This window comes from Mesitornis unicolor, unplaced genomic scaffold (assembly GCF_000695765.1).
Source record: "Mesitornis unicolor isolate BGI_N332 unplaced genomic scaffold, ASM69576v1 scaffold34398, whole genome shotgun sequence".
NCBI lineage: Eukaryota > Metazoa > Chordata > Aves > Mesitornithiformes > Mesitornithidae > Mesitornis > Mesitornis unicolor.
The window spans coordinates 1-19,429 of record NW_010203100.1 but is presented as its reverse complement, the minus strand read 5'-3'; the positions used below and the strand labels follow the sequence as shown (position 1 = coordinate 19,429).

At 44.8% G+C, this 19,429-nt stretch overlaps 1 protein-coding gene across 1 annotated transcript; it reads right to left on the bottom strand.

Moving 5' to 3' along the window:
- Positions 1-246: 246 nt before the first annotated feature.
- On the bottom strand, positions 247-18,191 carry LOC104535780 (lysosomal-trafficking regulator-like; the record flags this gene model as incomplete). The annotated part of the gene is made up of 19 exons (XM_010190611.1): positions 247-386; positions 3,730-3,828; positions 4,460-4,596; positions 5,595-5,784; positions 6,446-6,676; positions 7,942-8,159; positions 8,800-8,940; positions 9,213-9,369; positions 10,135-10,201; positions 10,926-11,170; positions 11,493-11,645; positions 12,161-12,216; positions 12,989-13,050; positions 13,720-13,816; positions 13,900-14,045; positions 15,085-15,273; positions 16,160-16,236; positions 16,737-16,913; positions 17,985-18,191. Coding segments are annotated over 19 exons (2,789 nt in total), but the record flags the coding sequence as incomplete, so codon positions are not given.
- Positions 18,192-19,429: the final 1,238 nt, after the last annotated feature.

The window sequence follows — 19,429 nt, the reverse complement described above, 5'->3', positions numbered from 1 at the left end:
ATATTTTATATATTAATTTTTAGTTATATCAATTTCAATCAGTATTATGCATGATGATAGCATTTTTCATATTCATTCCAGAATTTCAGTCACTTTCATGGGGACAAAAAAAACAGTAAGGGTTTGACTTCACATTAAGGCATCCACAAAACAAATTCCTTTACCTTTAAAAGGGTAAAGCTACCCAAAAGTTGGAGGACAGGTATTTAAAAGAAAGGAATTCCAAAAAGTTAGATATAATTGTACCTGTTCAAGTCCCACACGATGCAGGTTCCATCTTTGCTGACACTGATCATTATGCTGTATGGTTTGCACACAAACAGGCTTGTTATCTCTGCTGTGTGGCCATACAGGTGGACCTGCGACTCCATTTCTATCTCTGAAGGCTGAAAAACAGCAAAATAAAACACGAACTCATTAAAAAAGAAAATTAATGTCTTTTTCTCTGAAAAGGATGAGCCTAGGGACAAGTTTAATTCTTAGATTTCAGAAAATTGCTTTTAATGTCAGCAGTTTAGCAACATCATTAATGCTTTATTATATCAATATATATCATTAATGTTCAACTCCTTGTTTCAGTGCTTTAGTGTAAGAAATTTTTTGAAAGGGCCCAGGGAGCCGACATGAAGAACTCTTGTACTTCTGTCTCCATCACAGATCCTAAAAGCAGCCAATCTCTTTTCTGCAAGACCGCTACTTCCACATGGCAGCAAAACGACAGCCCCCAGTATTGCAGCATCTGGGGGAAGCACTTGGGAGAACCCAGCTGAGCAGTGACTGTGCACAGAAAATGACTGGGAATTCCTCGAGTTGGTGCCAAGTCCTTCAGCAATACCGAGTTGGAAAAATACGCAGGAAGTCAAGTTTAAATACAGAAACTGCTAGATAAAAATTAAAGCAGCAAATTTAACACCAACTAACGCTTCTCATTCAAGTGATGCCATTTTAAATGATTCAGACTTCCTGAAAACTGGCTAGAGTTGAAGAAGGTGCTTAATCGGAATACTGATGCTTTAATTAATTAAGGCAACTTGCTGTACAGAGATTAATCTGCAAAAGAAAGGAACTTTGTCCTGCTTGTTTCCTCAGGCGTCAGAGCACATGGACTGCTATTAGCACAGGATCCCTAGAGCAGGCTACAACAAAGCTTGGAAGTAGAAACAGAAAATAAAAATATACATATTGCTTAACTCTTCGTTTGTGGAAAACTGAGATGTCTTTCTGCACTAAAAGGGACAACATGATCTGTGTCACGCTGTAAAAGCCAATGCACTTTGGCAACAGGAAGACTTGCTATTCTGCTCTTGCTTCCGAGCGTCTCATCCCAGCACAGCAGACCTGGGGAAGCACGCAGTTGCAGCTCTCAGAACAGTGTGGTGTCTCACATACACAGATCTTCATTAATCCTTGCCCGGTTTAGAGAAAAAGAAGTTATACCTCATTATTCCATAGCTGCATCAAGACTTGTTATTTTCCCGAAGAACTGATTTTGATAACCCTTTTACTGTGCTCCTCCTATCTCCTTTAAGTGTTTGCTGTTGATCTGCATTTCAACACCGGAATTGAAAGCAGAATTCACCTTTAGCAGCTTCTCTATAGCAATAATAGCAATGGTTTATAGATTCTTCGCTGTGTTACTGTAATAATATTGTAATGAAGCAAGCTGGAATTTTTGCAGCAGCTGTATTAAGGGCTAAGTAGTTATGAAATAATTACCTCATGCCCAAAATGCCATCCCTTCACCTCCTACTTTCTTTTAGGTAACAACCACAATATCTAAATGTGGAAAAGCACACAGGTCTGTATCTACATTTAAACAGCAGCTTTTTCTGCTGGTTACCCCAAATGATCGCCCTTGGCACTCGAGTGGAGAATTCAAATGATCAGCACCCAGTTTCACTCAGACAGATCATTAAAGTGCTCCCTTTCTGTTTGCCAGACAACTCTGACAGTCAGCAAGGGAAGGCTTAAGTAATTTGGACAACCAGAAAACCCCGACTGTTTTCATGATGGTGTGACTGATTGTAAAGATAGGGCACAGATTCAAAGCAATAGTTTGTTAGGTTTTTGGCCATCTTAAAGGCTTGGAAAAAACAGAGCATCTGCAGTACGAGACCGAGGTATTTCTGCATTCCCATATCAATTAACAACGTGATGTGTGTTTTGTGCCTATGCACTGAATTTATGTAAATGTGACACAGGGCAAACCATCCACATTTCAAACACTGCATTCTGACAGACTGCTCGCTTTGTCACCGAACAGCTGACGAGGTGCACACAGAACAGATGCGAGGAAGCGCATTTGCATTCCCTGCAGCCTTGGCTTGGGGAACCGACTCAACCACGGGAGCCACAGCATTGGCACAAGGTCAGCCCGCCTGGGGCATGGAAAACTGTCAGTGCTGAGGAATTTGGAAATGCAGGGAGCTTAGGAACCACAACCCCGCTACCAGTTTGTTTTTAGCACTGCAGAAGGCAAGTATATCGGATTATTTTAGTACCTCACAAAACGTTAACTGGAATCCAAGTCTCAGCACTTTTTATTTACAAGCTCACTATTCTGGTGAGCAGTGAAGGTGCCTGACTTAAGATCCAACTGATTGAAGCTTTGCAGGCTCCAAGGTCTGCTTCATTTTCTTTAAGCTCAACGTGCTGCTGAGCTCAGGAAGTGCAAGTGGCAGATCACCAGAACTGGGAGAAAACAAAGGGATAAAACCAAGCGAGAAATCCCTGTGTGTCTGTGCTCTTCCCAGTCTAAGCACCTGCTGTTTGCCACTGCTGGAAACAGGAATCTGTGTCGGCATGGCAGATCACACCAAGGGTCCCTCCAGCCCACGTTCCTGCAGTGATTCAGGAGCATCAAGGAGTACACTACAAATGTGTTTGCCAATACCTGCATCTGTTATCACCCTAAATTTGAGGTATTGGTTTAGTTTAGTTGTTGCTATGGGTAATCCTGTAGACACACCTGAAAGGACCTGTCAAGAAAGTCACGAATTCTGTCCAAACTATGAAGAGCAGAAGTTCCTGCTAGAGAAAGTCAGACAGAAGCTCAGAGACTGTCCAAACCAGAAGATGAATCTCAAGTTCTGTTTTCATACCATGCTCATAACCACACAGGGTTATCTCAGTATCTTCCACTAATACATGAAGTAAGGCAAGCTGCTTTTCTCCCTTCTCCCCTCACAGCTTTTCCCTTTGGGGAATATGACAAAGTGAAGAGGTTTTGTTGTTACTGCACACACTGAGACTTCATCCCAGCTGTCTGTAGTGTGAGCGTCTTCTGTATTTGAAATGTGGTTTACTCTGGGGAAATGCGTTCCCCAGATTCAGTTCAGGCTCTGAAAGGCTCTGTCACCTTCACAGAAAAAGTTACTCCTTAATGTAGGGAGCTGCATTCTGCCAGAGCTCCAATTCCAAACCCCAGCCTGAATCCAGTCAGAGCTGTGTGCGTGACCAGTTACCCACCCCAATGGCGAGGGCTGTCTGAAGGCTAGCACTGTGTGAACAACAGCTTAAGGAAAACCCACAAACATGTTGAGGTAAAGCTATCTAAAGATGTCACAGAGGATCCTTCCAAAATAAATACTAAACAAGCACTTGGCCTTTTTAGCAATTGTCCTGAATAGAACATGTTCCCCTTTTCTCACTTTTCCTGTTTTAAAAAAACGACTGTAATAGTGAATACAGTTAAACCCCTAAATATAAACCCTGTCCAATGGAACTTACCGTATTGCTAGTGAATCTGTTCATGTATGCTGTGATGACTCCAGATTTGCTACCGGTGAAGAGCTGACAACTGTCAGGCACCCAAGCACAACTTGTTACCTTGGAAAGACAAAGCCCAGAAATAATTAGAGTAGAAAACATTTTAACTGCTGTTTTCGTTATGCAGTAGCATTTGGTCAAGTGATTCTTTACTGGTTATCCTACGAAAAGGCATGAAAGATACTGAAGCTAAAGAAAAGCTACAGCCACAGCACCAGCTAAAGTCTTTCTGGTAGAACCTCACCAACCACTGGAGCACATCAGACCATGCAGTGTTCCCCAAAAGTCTTTTAGACAACATTTTTCAGAGGAATCCTAAACTGTAGTGGAGTTCTGCATCTAATGTGAGGCATCTACAGCATTTTCCTGTACTTGTTTTTCTTGGCCCAGAACTTAAGCTTTTATAAATCTACACCAATACTCCACAAGCTACAAAACTCAAATGCATTCAAAAGGGATCCTGTACCTATACAGGAACAAGATACCCTGGAGCAATGAGGGATGCATTTCCCTCTAGGAGAGCCACACTGATTAACTCCAGTTGTGTCTGGATGCTCAACTCCAGGAGTAAGATTGGTTATCGACCACGGGCTTTGCAAAAATGGAAGCAGGAGCGCCAGTTGCCAAGTCAGGCCACCGCTTACATGAGCAATGTTAAAGAATCTTTTGATACTCAGTTTCTTTTCTTTACCTGATGGAACTGTGAGCTCTGGATGAAGTTCACGGGAGGTTCACTTTGCTTGCTCTTCAGCCGCAGAATGTTGTCGGCGTAGCCCCAGCTCAGGATAGCCGACCACTGGATGTCGGTGCTGTGCATGCTCCTCACACCTAGGGGAGGCACAGAACGCTGGGTCACACGCAGCCGCAGAGCCGATCAGATCGACAGTTAACAGTGAAAAGCTCAGGTCTGTGTCCCACCACAGGCTAGGATGCAAAAAAACCTCCAAAAAGTTCAAAATAAGGTATTTTCTGTTAGGCTGTGGCTTAATCAGTAACGTCCTATACACAAACATCGTTTTTGGAGATTGGGTAAACATGCAGTGTTCTCCAAAGACAGTCTGCAACCTGGACAAAGTGTTTTTTGAAGAAATGTTGAATCTTTTGGGAGTGGACAAAAGGGGAAGGGGCTGACAATACTTCCCAGCCAGAGAAGTGACTGTTCATGGCTTCAAGGAGAAAGCTACTTATTTTTGTTAACTAAATGTGAAGCCTTTTTTTAGAAACCCTTCACTAGTGCATGTTATAAAGAAAACAAGAGTGTGAGTATGTTACTAGGAACCTGATCTGGTACCAATGTCCCTGCTCACTGCAGGGTTGAACTGGATGAGCTTTAAAGGTCCCCTCCAACCCAACACATTCTAGAATTCTGTGAGAACCTGTTTGTACATTATCAGTAAGAATCCCCAAGGAGTTTATCTGAACGCAGCAGATCCTTCACCTCTCCTGACAACTTTCCTCATTCTCTGCCTCTAAACCCCGTTCCTTTAATTCTCCTTTCTGCTGCCACATGTTCCTGTCATCTGTGCTTCAGTGCTTAGACTGAATCTGCTACAGTTCTGAAGTTAAATCCTCACGCTTCAGTCACTTCAATGAAAAATACCAACTCAATGACAGGATGTCTCCGTGTGGTTTTGAAGATTGCAAGTAAAATCCACCCTCTAGGAAAGATCTCAGACATGGACGCTGTTACTGAATTTATAAACCCATCTATGGCTGAAATTACTAAATCCGGGAAGCCTGCTGGAGAATAACAGCAGCGTTACATTTAGAATTTGCACGGCTCATTTTTGCCTGTATTGCGCATGCAGAGAAGCACAAGTCCCTACCTTGCTCCTTGCTGTAGATCATCAGGAGGCAGAACTTGCGGGACAAGCCGCAGATGGCTTTAGTGGGCAGAGCCTGGAGCGAGCCGAAGCGCTCTCCGTGCGGCTGGCTGAAGCAGACCACGGGGTCCGGGGCGCTCGGGGAACCAACGTATTCCCCCCACTTCAAGCCTTTTATCCACGGTAACGGGCTCTAAAACAAGCACAAACACAGACCAAATTATAAGGTGGTAAGAAGTTTTAAGAAAATTATTTCATTAGTAAGAGAAAATCATTCCTATTAACATTCCTGTAAGCAATCACATGGTAAGGACTGCTCAAGTGTTCTTAAAGCACCAGAAAGACAAGCATGAAGCCCTCTCGTACCATCAGCTGAACTGTCAGCATTAAGGGAGTGCTCCCACTCCTTTAAGGGCGAGATAGCAAGTTTGTAGTTCAGACAGTTCGGTGAAAAATACAGATTTCTTTAAATGCAAGGGTTCAGTTTCTCACTGGACTTTAGGGAAAGCAAGTGTAAGTTGAACTGTCCTACAAACACTGAAATAGCTGGGGAAGGACGAAAGCACAGTATGTGTTTACCTGCTATGGGTTTGCACACAGATGCCAGAATTCATCATTGAAAGCCTAACACTAGTTAAGTGAAATGCTTTTCAACACTTATTTACTATTACCAAGGTAAATTCAGACCTTAGTTTGACATAAAATATATCACAAATGCATGACAGTAATTCTCACTATCACTTTACCAATCTTGTGTATTTTCTTTACAGTACAAGTTGCAGTTTTAGGAAGGAAAGTGTAAACACAAGGGTACAAGCGTCAATTAAGCCATCCTGCAAATCCAAACGACGTACGGGATATACGACTTCTTTCGTGTGCTCCCTGGTTTCCCTGAAGGCAAACTGCACCAGCAGCCCCATGGCAGCAGGGAGCTCTCCCTCCATGATGAGCCTGGAGCCGGGCCTGCTGACGTGCGCTGCGTGGAACAGCTGCCGCGGCGTTTGCCCGTAGGTCTTGATCATCGTTTCAAGGGCTCTCCTCTGCACAGGATCCTCGACAGCTGAAACATCCATCCCAAAATAGGTCTAGAGAAGGAAAAACAACAAAAAGAGGAGAGGGGCAAGAATGAGCTTGTCCAGTTTGGTTTTGGGAAAGGGTTCTCAACATGTGCACACAAATTCAGGCCAAGACTTGGACCAGAAGCCACCCACAAGGGCTGTGCTGACCGAAGAGCCGCGGAGCAGTGATCTTGTCACCATGGGTCTGTCGACATAACTACCACTAACACTGAGCAATGAGTTGCTCCTGCGTGCATTTGGTGAGTAGTTTCTGTCAAAGAGGTTTTCTTTTACTTGTCTGTGCCAAAACAAAAGGGTTGCTGAGGATAAACAAAAAAAATGAAGCAGGTTTGTTTTCTGTGCCTCTTTGTAATTAACACATTAAAGGTCTGCTTTGGGGTAGGAAGAAAGAACCTTCGTCTTTCAGGAGAGTGGAAATTCTTTTCTTTCCTCTTCTTGTCTTTTCCTTGTCCCTGCACCAAGCGCTTTTCCTCGGTCACACTAACAAAGGCCTTGGCTTTGCACTTCTAAAAACAATGAACACACTCACACAATATTGAAATTTAAGCACAAAATCAATGCTTAAGCACAAGAAAAAGGGAAAGGAAGGAAAGCATTTGGATGGCTGCTTGAGAAGAGGAAGTCACCACTGCCAAACATGACCGTTTTATGAGCCCTGCCAGCTATAACTGTACACTAAATATGTGGAACGCATTTGAATGCATCCAAAACCAGGACTGCCCGGCTGAGCGAGCCCTGTGGTAGTGAGGATGGAAGCTGAAGCACACATCCCGAGGTACCCGGGCCGTACAGTTAAGTAGTGAAACTCTGGAATTCCTTACATCAAATGAATTGAAGCAAAATGTACTGGAGGGAAAAGTGCTCGTTAGAGGGACAAAAGATGTGTATGAGGGGAAGAACACAAATAATGAGCTCAGGGCAAACTGAACTGTTTTAATCACATCAAAAGCTGCAGCACAACTGGCCCAAATGAAAGGCTGCTTTTAAATGAGATGGGAGCAGGGTCACAGACACAACCCCTGCATGGCACTGCACACAACCATCCAGAAAGTCTGAACTCCAGGCCTGATCATCCCCCGTGTCTGTCTCAAGGCAGGAAAGATGAACACAAATTCACTGAATCTCACAGCCATCTCATCTGCTCTGCATTGAAACAGCTGAAGCCTTTTCTTATTCAACACTTCAAGGCATTCATGCCACAAGTTTTCCAGGCAAGTCAGACCAGGCTTCCCCCATTAATTGTAAGTACAATGAACTGCTTAAATACTCACTGCAGGGTGGAAGACGTTAATAGCCTGGACAGAGGCCTTGCCTTTCTGCTTATAACCGAACACCAGGTCAATCCAGTGACAGATCGTCTGGGACACGTGGTCCGACTCCAATGCCTGCCGGTGGATCAGGATGAACAGACGAGGGTCGTTGCGAGCCCAGGGTGGAAGATTGACGTGGTTAACTCTGTCTCCGTTCTGACGTACTCCAAAATCAAAACCTAGAAACAGGAGTAAACGTTTCAGCATTTTAACTGACAGCAACTTCAAAAAGGTCTTTGTCGGGCTCTGTGAAAGCTAACCGCTAAACACAGTGACTGCTGATCAACAGATGCACCGTTAACAAGTGCCCCCAAACACATCCAAGCTGTGCGTATCAGACAACAGGAAACTCCTTCGCACCTCTGACATAATTGTGAGAAGAACTTCTTTAAGCCCTACCTAACAGCTTTTTAGCATATCCCACAAATTCATGCCTGATTTCCCCCAGTTATAGTACTTAATATACTCAGTCAAGGGAGCAACTTCAAAAAGGTCTTTGTCGGGCTCTGTGAAAGCTAACCGCTAAACACAGTGACTGCTGATCAACAGATGCACCGTTACCAAGTGCCCCCCAAACACATCCAAGCTGTGCGTATCAGACAACAGGAAACTCCTTCGCACTTCTGACATAATTGTGAGAAGAACTTCTTTAAGCCCTACCTAACAGCTTTTTAGCATATCCCACAAATTCATGCCTGATTTCCGCCAGTTATAGTACTTAACATAGTCAAGGGATATAGATGTTCTCAGTTTCAGACCGTTCCCTGTTCAACCACACAGCTGGTTTGGGGGTACAGTTTTGGTATCCTCTCAGCATACCTTCTCTGTTAACTAGGAAGTCAGGAAGGTAGAAGAACTCTGGGATGAGCTCCTTGACATCAGTCATCGACTCGTACGAAGAGAGGCGCCAGGTTGTGTTGGTGGAGTGGAAAGTTCTGTCTGGGATGTCAAAACTTTGGTCTGTAAAGAAATCCAAACTGAATTTGGGACTGCAACTCAAACACAGAGCAGCTTTTATTCTACATACGCTAAGGTATAAATACACAACATACAGCCCTGTGATCTAGCTTGGTAATTTCAGGATGGCTCCACTGTGAAAGCACACCAGGTTTAGTTTTACTGAACTCAGCCTGGAACCGATAACTGTGCTGACCAGAGCGACACACAGCATCGCTGGGTCACCAGGACAAGGCCCGGGTGTGAGAGGCAAGAACAAGCAAAAGGAGCCTTACCTTGATAGGCTAAAAACATTTTAGTGAAGGGCGGCAGCCTAACGAGGAAATGAAGCACGGTTCCGCTGTTGGAATAATGGGATCCGTAGTGATAGGGCTGCACGGGGGGCATCGGGTCATCCTCCCGGGCTCCCTTACGGTACTCTTCCTCCAAATACTACATAAGTAGTACAAAAAAAAGAGTCACACACCTTCTGCCAAGACTGCATTTCAATAACAAAGTAAGAGCCTGCCTCAGTTGTTTAGGAATAAAACTGAACTTTCAGAGGAACATACATCTAAAAGCTATTTGGAATCAAATACTCCAAGTGTCTAAAGACGTGACAGCTTTTACAATCCAGTTAGGTATCAGAGTCTTAAGGCAATTTAAAGGACTTGTTCTCTGTTATTTATTACTTTTGCTCCCCCCCACCTTGTTTTCTACCATGGCAGAGTTGTTGTACAGGCTTTTCAATACTAAATGAAAAAAGTAGTATTTGGAAATATTTGCAAAAACTGAAGAGCAATGAAATTATAGCAGTGCACGTTAAAATAGCAGAGCACTTGTGGGAAAACAGCTTTTCTGTTATCAGATGGAAAGAAGTGATTCAAATGAACAGCACTAAGTTGTCCTCCTGATCCTCAGGGATCTTTAAATAAATACATGTGTGCTCGTATGTAAGCAGGTACCAATTTAACCTCTTCAGCAATATCAGACAGAAAGATTAAATCCATTGATGATTTCTGGTTCAGGAGCAGACAAGCACAGGTTGCAAGCATGTTATACAGCAATTGCCAGGACACAGCATAGTGGAAATGAGAAGTCGTAGACGTAAAATACTGCATTTATGGTTTCTTTCCCCCCATCAATATATATTAAAACATTTAAACCCTCTTGTTTATACACAGGATAAGGGCAAGAAGCAAACTTTATCCAAATTACCTTGTAAGTGTCCACATAGCGATCCTCTTTTTCTTTAGACTGCACAGCTATTGGTTTGACCAGATTTCTGTAACAGAGGTAGTACTGACATCTTGTCATTTTTATAAAGATGCCGATTCACACCATTTAATAACGCATTATTAACGCCTTTAATATCACGAAAAGGACAAGCAACGCTTAACAGCGCTTTACGAGACAGTTCAGCAAATAAAAAAGCCCCTTTTGGTCAGTGCTGAAGGCAAGCTCAGACCAAGGGCTGCCCCACAGCAGTGACACGGACAAATGCAAAGCGTCTGTGTCAAACCAGGGGCATCGTATAAAGGCAGAGATGTTGTGCACAAGTGGTATCAGGAATTTATAGGGTGGGACAGTTCACTGGGATCTGTTCACTGTGAAGACAGTAGGGTTTTGTAACTGGCCAAAGATCTTAAAATAGAAAAGGACGTAATATTGTATTTTTGCTAATCGGCCTGGAAGTCTTTAATCACATGAATTTAAGCGTACAGCTTGTATTTAAATCTGTGGTCTGTCCATACCCTATTAAGACAGTAAATAAGCCAAATTCATAGCATCCTTTGAATATACACTTAAAATACTAGGCATTTTGTTGAAATATCTGAGGTGAATTCAGCAGCCACTGATTGTAAAAAGCCCAAGTTATGACGGATGAGGCTTATCCCTGAGCAGTTCATTAATTTCCGGGTGCAGTTGAGTACAACAAAGTTAAAAAGCTCCACTGCACGATCAGTTCGAGCACTTGGAAATAGCCAGTTCTGAACATCTCTTATTACCTATAAACCGACGGATCATTTAGGTCCAGCGTTTCACTGGTGTAGTCAGAAAGTATGAAGGGAAACACGGGATACTGCATGAGATCGTTGAAGGAACGGCCCGCGTGTTTGTTCAGGTGCGTCAGGTACTCGAAGTTGGTGATCTGCCCTGTGCACCAGAGGTGGGTCAGGGCAGTGATGTTCCCGTACTCCAGCAGGTTTGGCAAGTTGTTAGTTAAGATGTTGTGGTACACATCGTCACGGACCTAGAAGAAAGCACCACAGATTTAATCTCGTAATTGAAAAAGCTTCAAACTACCAACACTTACTTGTACAAATTTCCAGGTACCTGCTGCACTGGAATAACATTCAGCACGACTAAGATTCTTTAATGTCTCCCTACACCAGAGATGTGTTTTACAACATGATGCTGTTTGCTAGTCTGGCTGAGCAAAGGTTTTTCAAAGGTATTAGGCAGAATTTAATTGGTCCACGCACCAGGTCTCCTTAAAAACTAATGCACGAGTGCACGTTATGAAATACAGCAAAAACACCTTGATACGTTACCACGCACCAGTGCCGCGTTACCTTTGTGTTATCGAAAGCCAAGAGCAAAGTCCTGCCATTTGTCAGGAATATTTCCACAGCGTTGTCTCTCAGCTGCCACCAGCGCTTATGAACCTCCTTGATCTCCTCATAGGTCCACGAAAACGACGCTGGTTCAGTCTCTCCATGAAAACTCTGCAGGATTTGCAGTTGAAAAAGTTACTTTACACAGAGGATTTCCCAAACAAGAAGCCCTTCCATGTGGCCAGTTCCCAATCGTGAGTGTATCACAGGACACACGTTGTGCTGCGGTGCTCCAAGACATCTCTGTAGATGTTTCCCACCCTCTGCAGAGGGCAGAACCCCACGCTCCTCAGCTGCTCCAGGGCCCTCCTGCGTGCACTGCTCTTCAGCTGAAGCACGGGACAGCCACCAGAGCCAGCAAAGCTTTGCTGTAAACCCCAGCTCCACGAAGGACAGCTCAACAAAAGAGCTGGAGACATCACAAACCACAGCAGCTCCGTGCTCAGCGGACACTGGAGGAGCTTCCTGAACACAGCTTAACACTTCCAGCAGAATAACCCATATCTCCATTATTTCTTTTAAATGTCTGCTGGATGTATAAGCTGAAATAATACGTCAGAGCCTTTGTGTACCAGAAGGATAGGCTGGAAAAAAATCAAAGCTGGACAATATACTCTAATACTTACTGAATTCTCAATTGTGTCTGAAGCGTTGTCTTCAACAAAATACATGCCACATTTGCCTGCAGGAAAAAATAGTCGCAAAAAGGCACGTGTTTATATTCCTGTTTATTAACGCACCTCAGTGCTACACAAACAGTGCCCAGGAGTTAAGAACAGTACCTGGGCAAGGCAGTACGTTACAAATAGAATTTGTTATTCCTTATCTTTTAGCAAGCGGTCTGCAACTTTAAAACCTGGCTCCAGTTCTAATGGCATTCATGCAAACAGTGGGGAAGAAAGGCAAAACTGATCTATACTGTATAAAATCCACAAGAAGTCGGACAAGTTTGCATATACAGCAGCATCTTATTAAAAGAAGTTGATCTGGAGCGTGTTCAGAGCAGAGCCACAAGGATGGGGAGGGCTCTGGAGAACAAGCCTGATGAGGAGCGGCTGAGGGAACTGGGCTTGTTTAGCCTGGAGAAGAGAAGGCTGAGGGGAGACCTCAGCACCACCTACAACTGCCTCAAGGGAGCTTGTGGAGAGGTGGGTGCTGGGCTCTTCTCCCAGGTGATGGGGGATAGAACAAGGGGAAACGGCACCAAGCTGTGCCAAGGGAGGTTCAGGTCAGAGATAAGGAGGAAGTTCTTTCCTGAGAGGGTCGTCAGAAGCTGGCACAGGTGGCCCAGGGAGGTGGTGGAGTCCCCATCCCTGGATGTGTTTAAAGAGCGGGTAGACGAGGTACTTAGGGATATGGTTTAGGGGGTAGACAGGAGCGGTTGGACGTGATGATCTCAGAGGGCTTTTCCAACCGAGCCATTCTGTGAAGTGGTGACTGTAAACTGTGCTTACCTAGCAGCAGTTCCCCCGCAGTCTCTCTAGAAGGTGCTACACTTATACATCTCCGATTAACTCTGAAATATTCCAAAGGGCATTACTGCTTACGGGTTCATGTAATTGCAGCACCTAAAACAACAGCCTCAAAGGCTCCAGCTGAGGAAAAGACCTTACAGCACCATGACTGAAATGGCTCAAATCCCGGGGAGGGGAAGAACCTCAGCTTCCTAGACTTGCACACTGAGGTATCTGTATTTACTTTGTGTGTTTTCTGCAGTTACTTTAGGCAGTGTTAGTGCTGGCAATAGGTGGTACATTGGCACAACCGCAGAGTTAAGTAACACAGCGGTAAAAGCAGAGAGGATGAAAACACAATTTGGTTTTGAACAGTGATGGAAAGACCGACCAGATCTAGCAGCACTGCCTGTCTTAGATATGAGTGACAAACAAGGACAGAAATCCCATCAGGATGCCCCACAGAAGCCCCATCCCCATATCACACCAGGTGGTATTTGCTTTTACTGATTCTTGAAGTCATGGAGATAGACTACTGTAAGACTCAAAAAATGCGTGTGTTGGTAGCTCTGATCTTTTCCATGTGAGCATAGCAAAAACCCTACCTTCTCTCACTTGATTTGTGGTTTTTTGAGGTTTTTTAACGTTTATTTAGACAAAAAAGTGAGGAGAACCATTTCTTTAGAATGGGAGACGGCAGGAAAGGGAGGTAAACGCTACCCAAACCTTACCTTATAAGTTCACTTGCAGCTTTGTCCTTTACAGTAGAGGAGTGGGAGGAATGTGTTTTGTCTTCAAACAGGTAAGACAAGGGAGTTTTTATCACACCTATAAAACACCCACAAATAACGATTACAGTCACAAATAGTGGTTACCATTCAGATATAGCACTTGTAGGAGTGGGCCATTACCCTCCTGTTTCTGCCTGTCCGGGAGCAGGTACTTGTTGGGGATGGTCAGGTAGCACCTCTGCAGCCGGCGCCTCTCTCTGTTGGGGCCCTCTGTTGGATCCAGTTGCCAAGACGTTGGGTAGTAGACTGGGTCGTACCAGAGCGCTCTGAAATACCCAAAATGCGTTAGAGTTTGGCAGCAGGGGCGGTATATACGCTTATTCCCTCTGTTTTTCTTTAAATAGTAGAAAGGCAAAAGTTTCACAGTAGTGCACTGGGCAACTATTACTGAAAACCTATCAAAAGGCCCAATGCTGTAGTTTATTTTCATGAGCTATCCCACTGACTGCTCCTGAAGTTACCAATTCTGATGAAAACAGCAATACGGTGCACCCAATACTCCATTTTGGAAAGTCTGCTGCTGCACATGACACAACAAGTTCTGCAGGGGTGAAAATACACCGCGTGGTTTCTCGTCAAGACTTGGTAACTTTTGCTCTATGCAGATTGGTGAGCACAGGATCTGGGTGCTAATGTGAATAACATTACCCAAAAACGTTTGGGTTTTGTTTTGTTGTTTGGTTTTTTCCCCACACCAGTGTAATGCAAGAATACGAAGATTTTACGACAATCTTTATTCTATTAGGCACAGCAGAACATATTTGAAAAAACCTAAATGACATGGACATACCACTTGGCTACTCACCCTAAGAAACAGGAGAATAAACCAACTATTTTACAAGGATTTAACCATCAGATTTTTTGGTATCTGATTTTTTTTTTTAATTTTTCCAGGAAAAGTAACTCTTATTTTAATATCATCTACATCCCACGTGCCTCTAAGTCAAATAAGAAGTGCACACCAGGAATTGAGCATCCCCTGCTTCTATACCAAGGTGAGAGCACAACCCACTCATTGCAGGTAAGCAAGCATAAGGTGCCCATCGTGGGTGAGCAAGCACAACCCCAGTGCAATTAGGCACACACAGCTCACCGGTCGTAGGTGAGCAAGAGTAACCCCAGTGCAGTTAGGCACACACAGCTCACCGGTCGTAGGTGAGCAAGAGTAACCCCAGTGCAGTTAGGCACACACAGCTCACCGGTCGTAGGTGAGCAAGCACAACCCCACTGCAGTTAGGCACACACAACTCACCCGTTGTAGGTGAGCAAGCACAACCCCACTGCAGTTAGGCACACACAACTCACCGGTCGTGCGTGAGCTGCTGGACAAGCTCCTGCCAGTGCCGGCTGGCGCTCAGCTCTGCCTTGTACATCCCCCTGATGTGCTGGATCACCTTCTTCCTCTCCATCCCTTGGGACAGAGACACAGCCTGTGTGATGTCTCCAGCTATTTTAGAAATGTCTTTAGATTTTGTCTCCAGACGTTGGAAGAGACTGGGGAAAAAGAGATGCGGTTCAAAACGTCAAATAAACACACTGGAAAGGGAAGGCAAGGCACAAAAAGCCTGATAAAAACAACTGGTCTGGCAGTAGACATCCATGGTTCTTGTCACAGCAGATGCAGAGCCACTTAGCCAATGTCACTGTCATGATCAGGTCAATGGTTAGATATTAGCATGCTTTACTAATTAATGTATACTCATTAATAAAAACCTGAAGTAAGCTCAGTAATTCACCACTGCTCAGATCTCCAAGTGATTGAACACAGTCAAGTCTTGGTGCTGATCTGGGCAGGCGTGACCAAGCTGACCTTGTGAACATGAGGCCAAAGTTTGTGAGTGTGAGGGTTCTGGAGCATGGCCCAGGCTGCCCAGAGAGGTTGTGGAGTCTCCTTGTGTGGAGACACCCAAAGCCCTGGCCGTGTTCCTGTGTGACTGCTCTGGTGATCCTGCTCTGGCAGGGGTTGCACTGGGGGAGCTTTCCAGGGCCCTGCCAACTCCTCATATTCTGGGATTCTTCGCAGCTACTTCACAGCAGGTGCCCACCTTGAAGCACGTTGCGTGTGCGCCTCAGATCCCATTCTTATGGCAAAGCCTGAACTGTAAATTAATAGACAAAACCTCTCCGTGTACCACGAGCTACTGAAATTTCCATTACACCAAACAGCAGCACCTTATATAGCTCACAGAAGTGTTCCAACACCATGCTGAATATAGTGACATTTCACTCACTGAAGACCAGGGTTAGCTGCAAGGCCGTCTGCTTTACGTGACCACAGCACCAGGAGAGGTGTGACAGCCACACAGGCAGCTTTGCAGCGGGGTGTGCTGAGCAGGGGACGTGTACAGAGCTCTCATAGGCCCTGCAGGGCAGCACTTACTTCTGGCGGTTGTTGGCCATCGTCTTCTCCCAGGCAGCTTTGTTCACGCCTTCTTCCAGCTCGTATTTCTTCTGGTCCTGAAGGGAAGTGTCACACATTACTTTTCTTTTCTTTCTTTTTTTCAGGTGGACGAAATAAGACAGCAGAGACTGAAGGCTTTGACAATTTTAAAAAGGGAAGGCTGACAAAACTGCTCAACTGAGATCTTTGCAACATGTAAAAACATCAAGACTTCATGTCAGTTACTGCACTTTTATTATATTTAGATATGATTTTATAGTTTTTTTTTTGCAAAGAACTTGCAAAGTTACTTTTTCCTGACAATGATACAAGGAGCTTATGATGAGCTCTCACTCTTGCCTGGATTAAGATGCTTAACCAAGAGGCATTAACATGAGAGCTTGCTGCGCAGCACTGAGTGTTGACAGAAATACTCCACATCCAGAGAGAGTCCCCAAAAGCAAAAGCCATGCACCCAGCAAACACCACCATTGTCTGCAGTGAAACTCTGACCCCATACAACGGCCGACTGCCTCAAATACACCCACTTTTGCAAGCCAAGTTTTTATTCACAAACCTCTTTCAGAGCTTTTATTAAGTCTGGTTTTGGTCGCGGGCTGAGGGGAATGCATTTATAGCCACAGCATTTTAACGTGTTCATCAAGTCTGCTGCTGCTCTCTGCTCTTCCTTGGTCATTTCATCACCGTGATTGTGCATTAGCTCACATAAATACAGCACTAATTTGGGTCCATGCTAGAAGATGAAGAGAAAAGATGTGGAAATCAGAATGACCACACAATACAACACCCAGCAGTTTTTAGCTCCAACTTGATTTTCCCTTTTCTAGTCAGCCTGGACAGGTTTCTTCTGCTAACACTTCCGTGATTTAAAGAGAATCGTTCCTTTTATGTTGGAAGACAAACTTATATATAACTAGAAAGAATACGCCAAATTTAATCCTCCACATGGCAAAACTTCCCCCAGCACCTTGTGACTTCTTAAACGGCTTGCAGGAAAGCTAAGCTTCCCGTCCAAGTACCCAAGCAGCCTTGTTTACACTTCAGGAAACATGGGCCAGACACTCCCCAGTTCTGCCTGCCAAGAATGCTTCACCGTGTTTGGTTCGTCAGATCAGAGCTGACAGGTAACGAAGGTAAGCAGACACAGGCCATAAATGCACTCAACAGGACACCCCCAAAGAAGCCACTGCCAGGATATCAGCTCGGTGTTAATTTAACTGAGTAATGTGTATGTGATCAGAAATGTGCAGGTGTCACAGGCTCACCCAATGAGTACTTGATGTCCTTAGCACAGTGACTCATGCTGTGTCATGTCTTACAGCATTTATTTCACTCTTGCAGCTCCTGAAGACCTCAAACACCCACGTTCCTATCCGACTCCTGACCACGGCTCTAGGAAATGCTCTCTCTGCAGCTTGCTCTAACAGAATACAGCCAAAAAAGCTGCTTCCTGACTAACCCAGAAAAGCAGGAGAAACTGTTCAGCTATTCTGAGGTAAGAACACAGAATATACAATCTCACTTTAAGAACTAATAGAGGCTAAATAAGAAAAGATAGAGCACTGCTGAGTGAGGACTGCCTGCCGCTTCAAATCTGGTGGCCATGAGTTCTTACAAGTTTCAGGACGTCTGCAGTTCCAGCTCAAGGCAAGGGTAATTAAGTCCTTTGTTAATCTGCTTTTTCAGGGTACCTTAACTTCCAGCATCCTCAGAAACAGTCTTCAAGTTAAAACTAACACCACCTTTCGTTAGTCAAAAATGAGCACAAGTTTTGTGAAGTTCTCTCAAACACCCCTGAGCTTACTTGCAAAGTTGGGCTCAGACAGTCCCGCAGGATCTCCTGCTGGTTCAGCTCAGGCACCACCTCCAGCGCCTGCTTCCTGTCCCGCAGCGGCCGGGCCGGAGCCAAGGTGTGCACCAGCAGCCGCCCCAGCTGTGTGCGCAGCGTGTCCCTGCAGGACACCAGGATCCGCCGCCACTGCTGCCGCAGGGCACTCGCTCTGCCCGTGCTCTGTGGAGAGAGTTGGACACTGCAAGTTAGGAGCACATCACTACAGGACACCAGGATCCTCTGCCACTGCTGCAGGGAACTCATCCTGCCTGTGCTCTGTGAAGAGAGTTGGACATTGCAGGTTAGGAGCACATCACTACAGGACACCAGGATCCTCTGCCACTGCTGCAGGGCACTCATCCTGCCTGTGCTCTGTGGAGAGAGTTGGACATTGCAGGTTAGGAGTGTCCTTACAGGACACCAGGATCCTCCTCCACTGCTGCAGGGAACTCATCCTGCCTGTGCTCTATGGAAAGAATTGGACACTGCAGGTTAGGAGCACATCACCACAGGACACCAGGATCCTCTGCCACTGCTGCAGGGAACTCATCCTGCCTGTGCTCTATGGAAAGAATTGGACACTGCAGGTTAGGAGCACATCACCACAGGACACCAGGATCCGCCACCACTGCTGCCGTGGGGCACTCGCTCTGCCCGTGCTCTGTGGAGAAAGTTGGACACTGCAGGATCCTCCTCCACTGCTGCAGGGCACTCATCCTGCTGGCACCCTATGTAAGAGTTCAATATTGCAGGGTTAGGGCTTCCTTTTGCCAAGTTTGTCACATTATAAAACAAACCCAGTTACTGTGACTAAAACTTAAGACAGTAACAATTCTTCTACCAAAAGAGTGGGTTAGTTTACTGATTATTAGTACAAGTTAGAAGGTGTCCTACTGAAAATGAAAGCAAGGGTTGTTCATTCTAATAAAGGAAGGATTTTTCTGTCAATCCACCACTGTTAGGAATGCAGCTCCCAGCTAAACTGGAGATTCTGTTAGTGACTATACAACAAACCAAAAAGTGAAAATCATGGTGTAGCCAGGTTAAAAAAAAACCAACCCAAAGGATTTTTTTGTCTGCTTATTTTAATGAACAGCCCTTCTGCATTAATCACTACTTCCTGAATGGGTTACCTCAAAGGATTAGAAACCAGGCATTGGGTTGAGGTGCTCGTGCTCGCAACAGGAATCCTGCCAGCTTTGAAGAGCACTACAAGAATGGCACGATGGCAAGGCAACACACCTAACAAACTTGATTTTCCAGAGCTAGAAAGAAAGTTAGCTACTTTATAGGAAGCTGACCTAAGAGAAATAAGGAGGCAAGAAGCAGTAAGTTAAGCTTTCCAATAAAACCATTTCAAATCACCCAAGCAAAACCCGATCACCTTGGGAAGGCTGACGAGCTGACACCTGTACAAT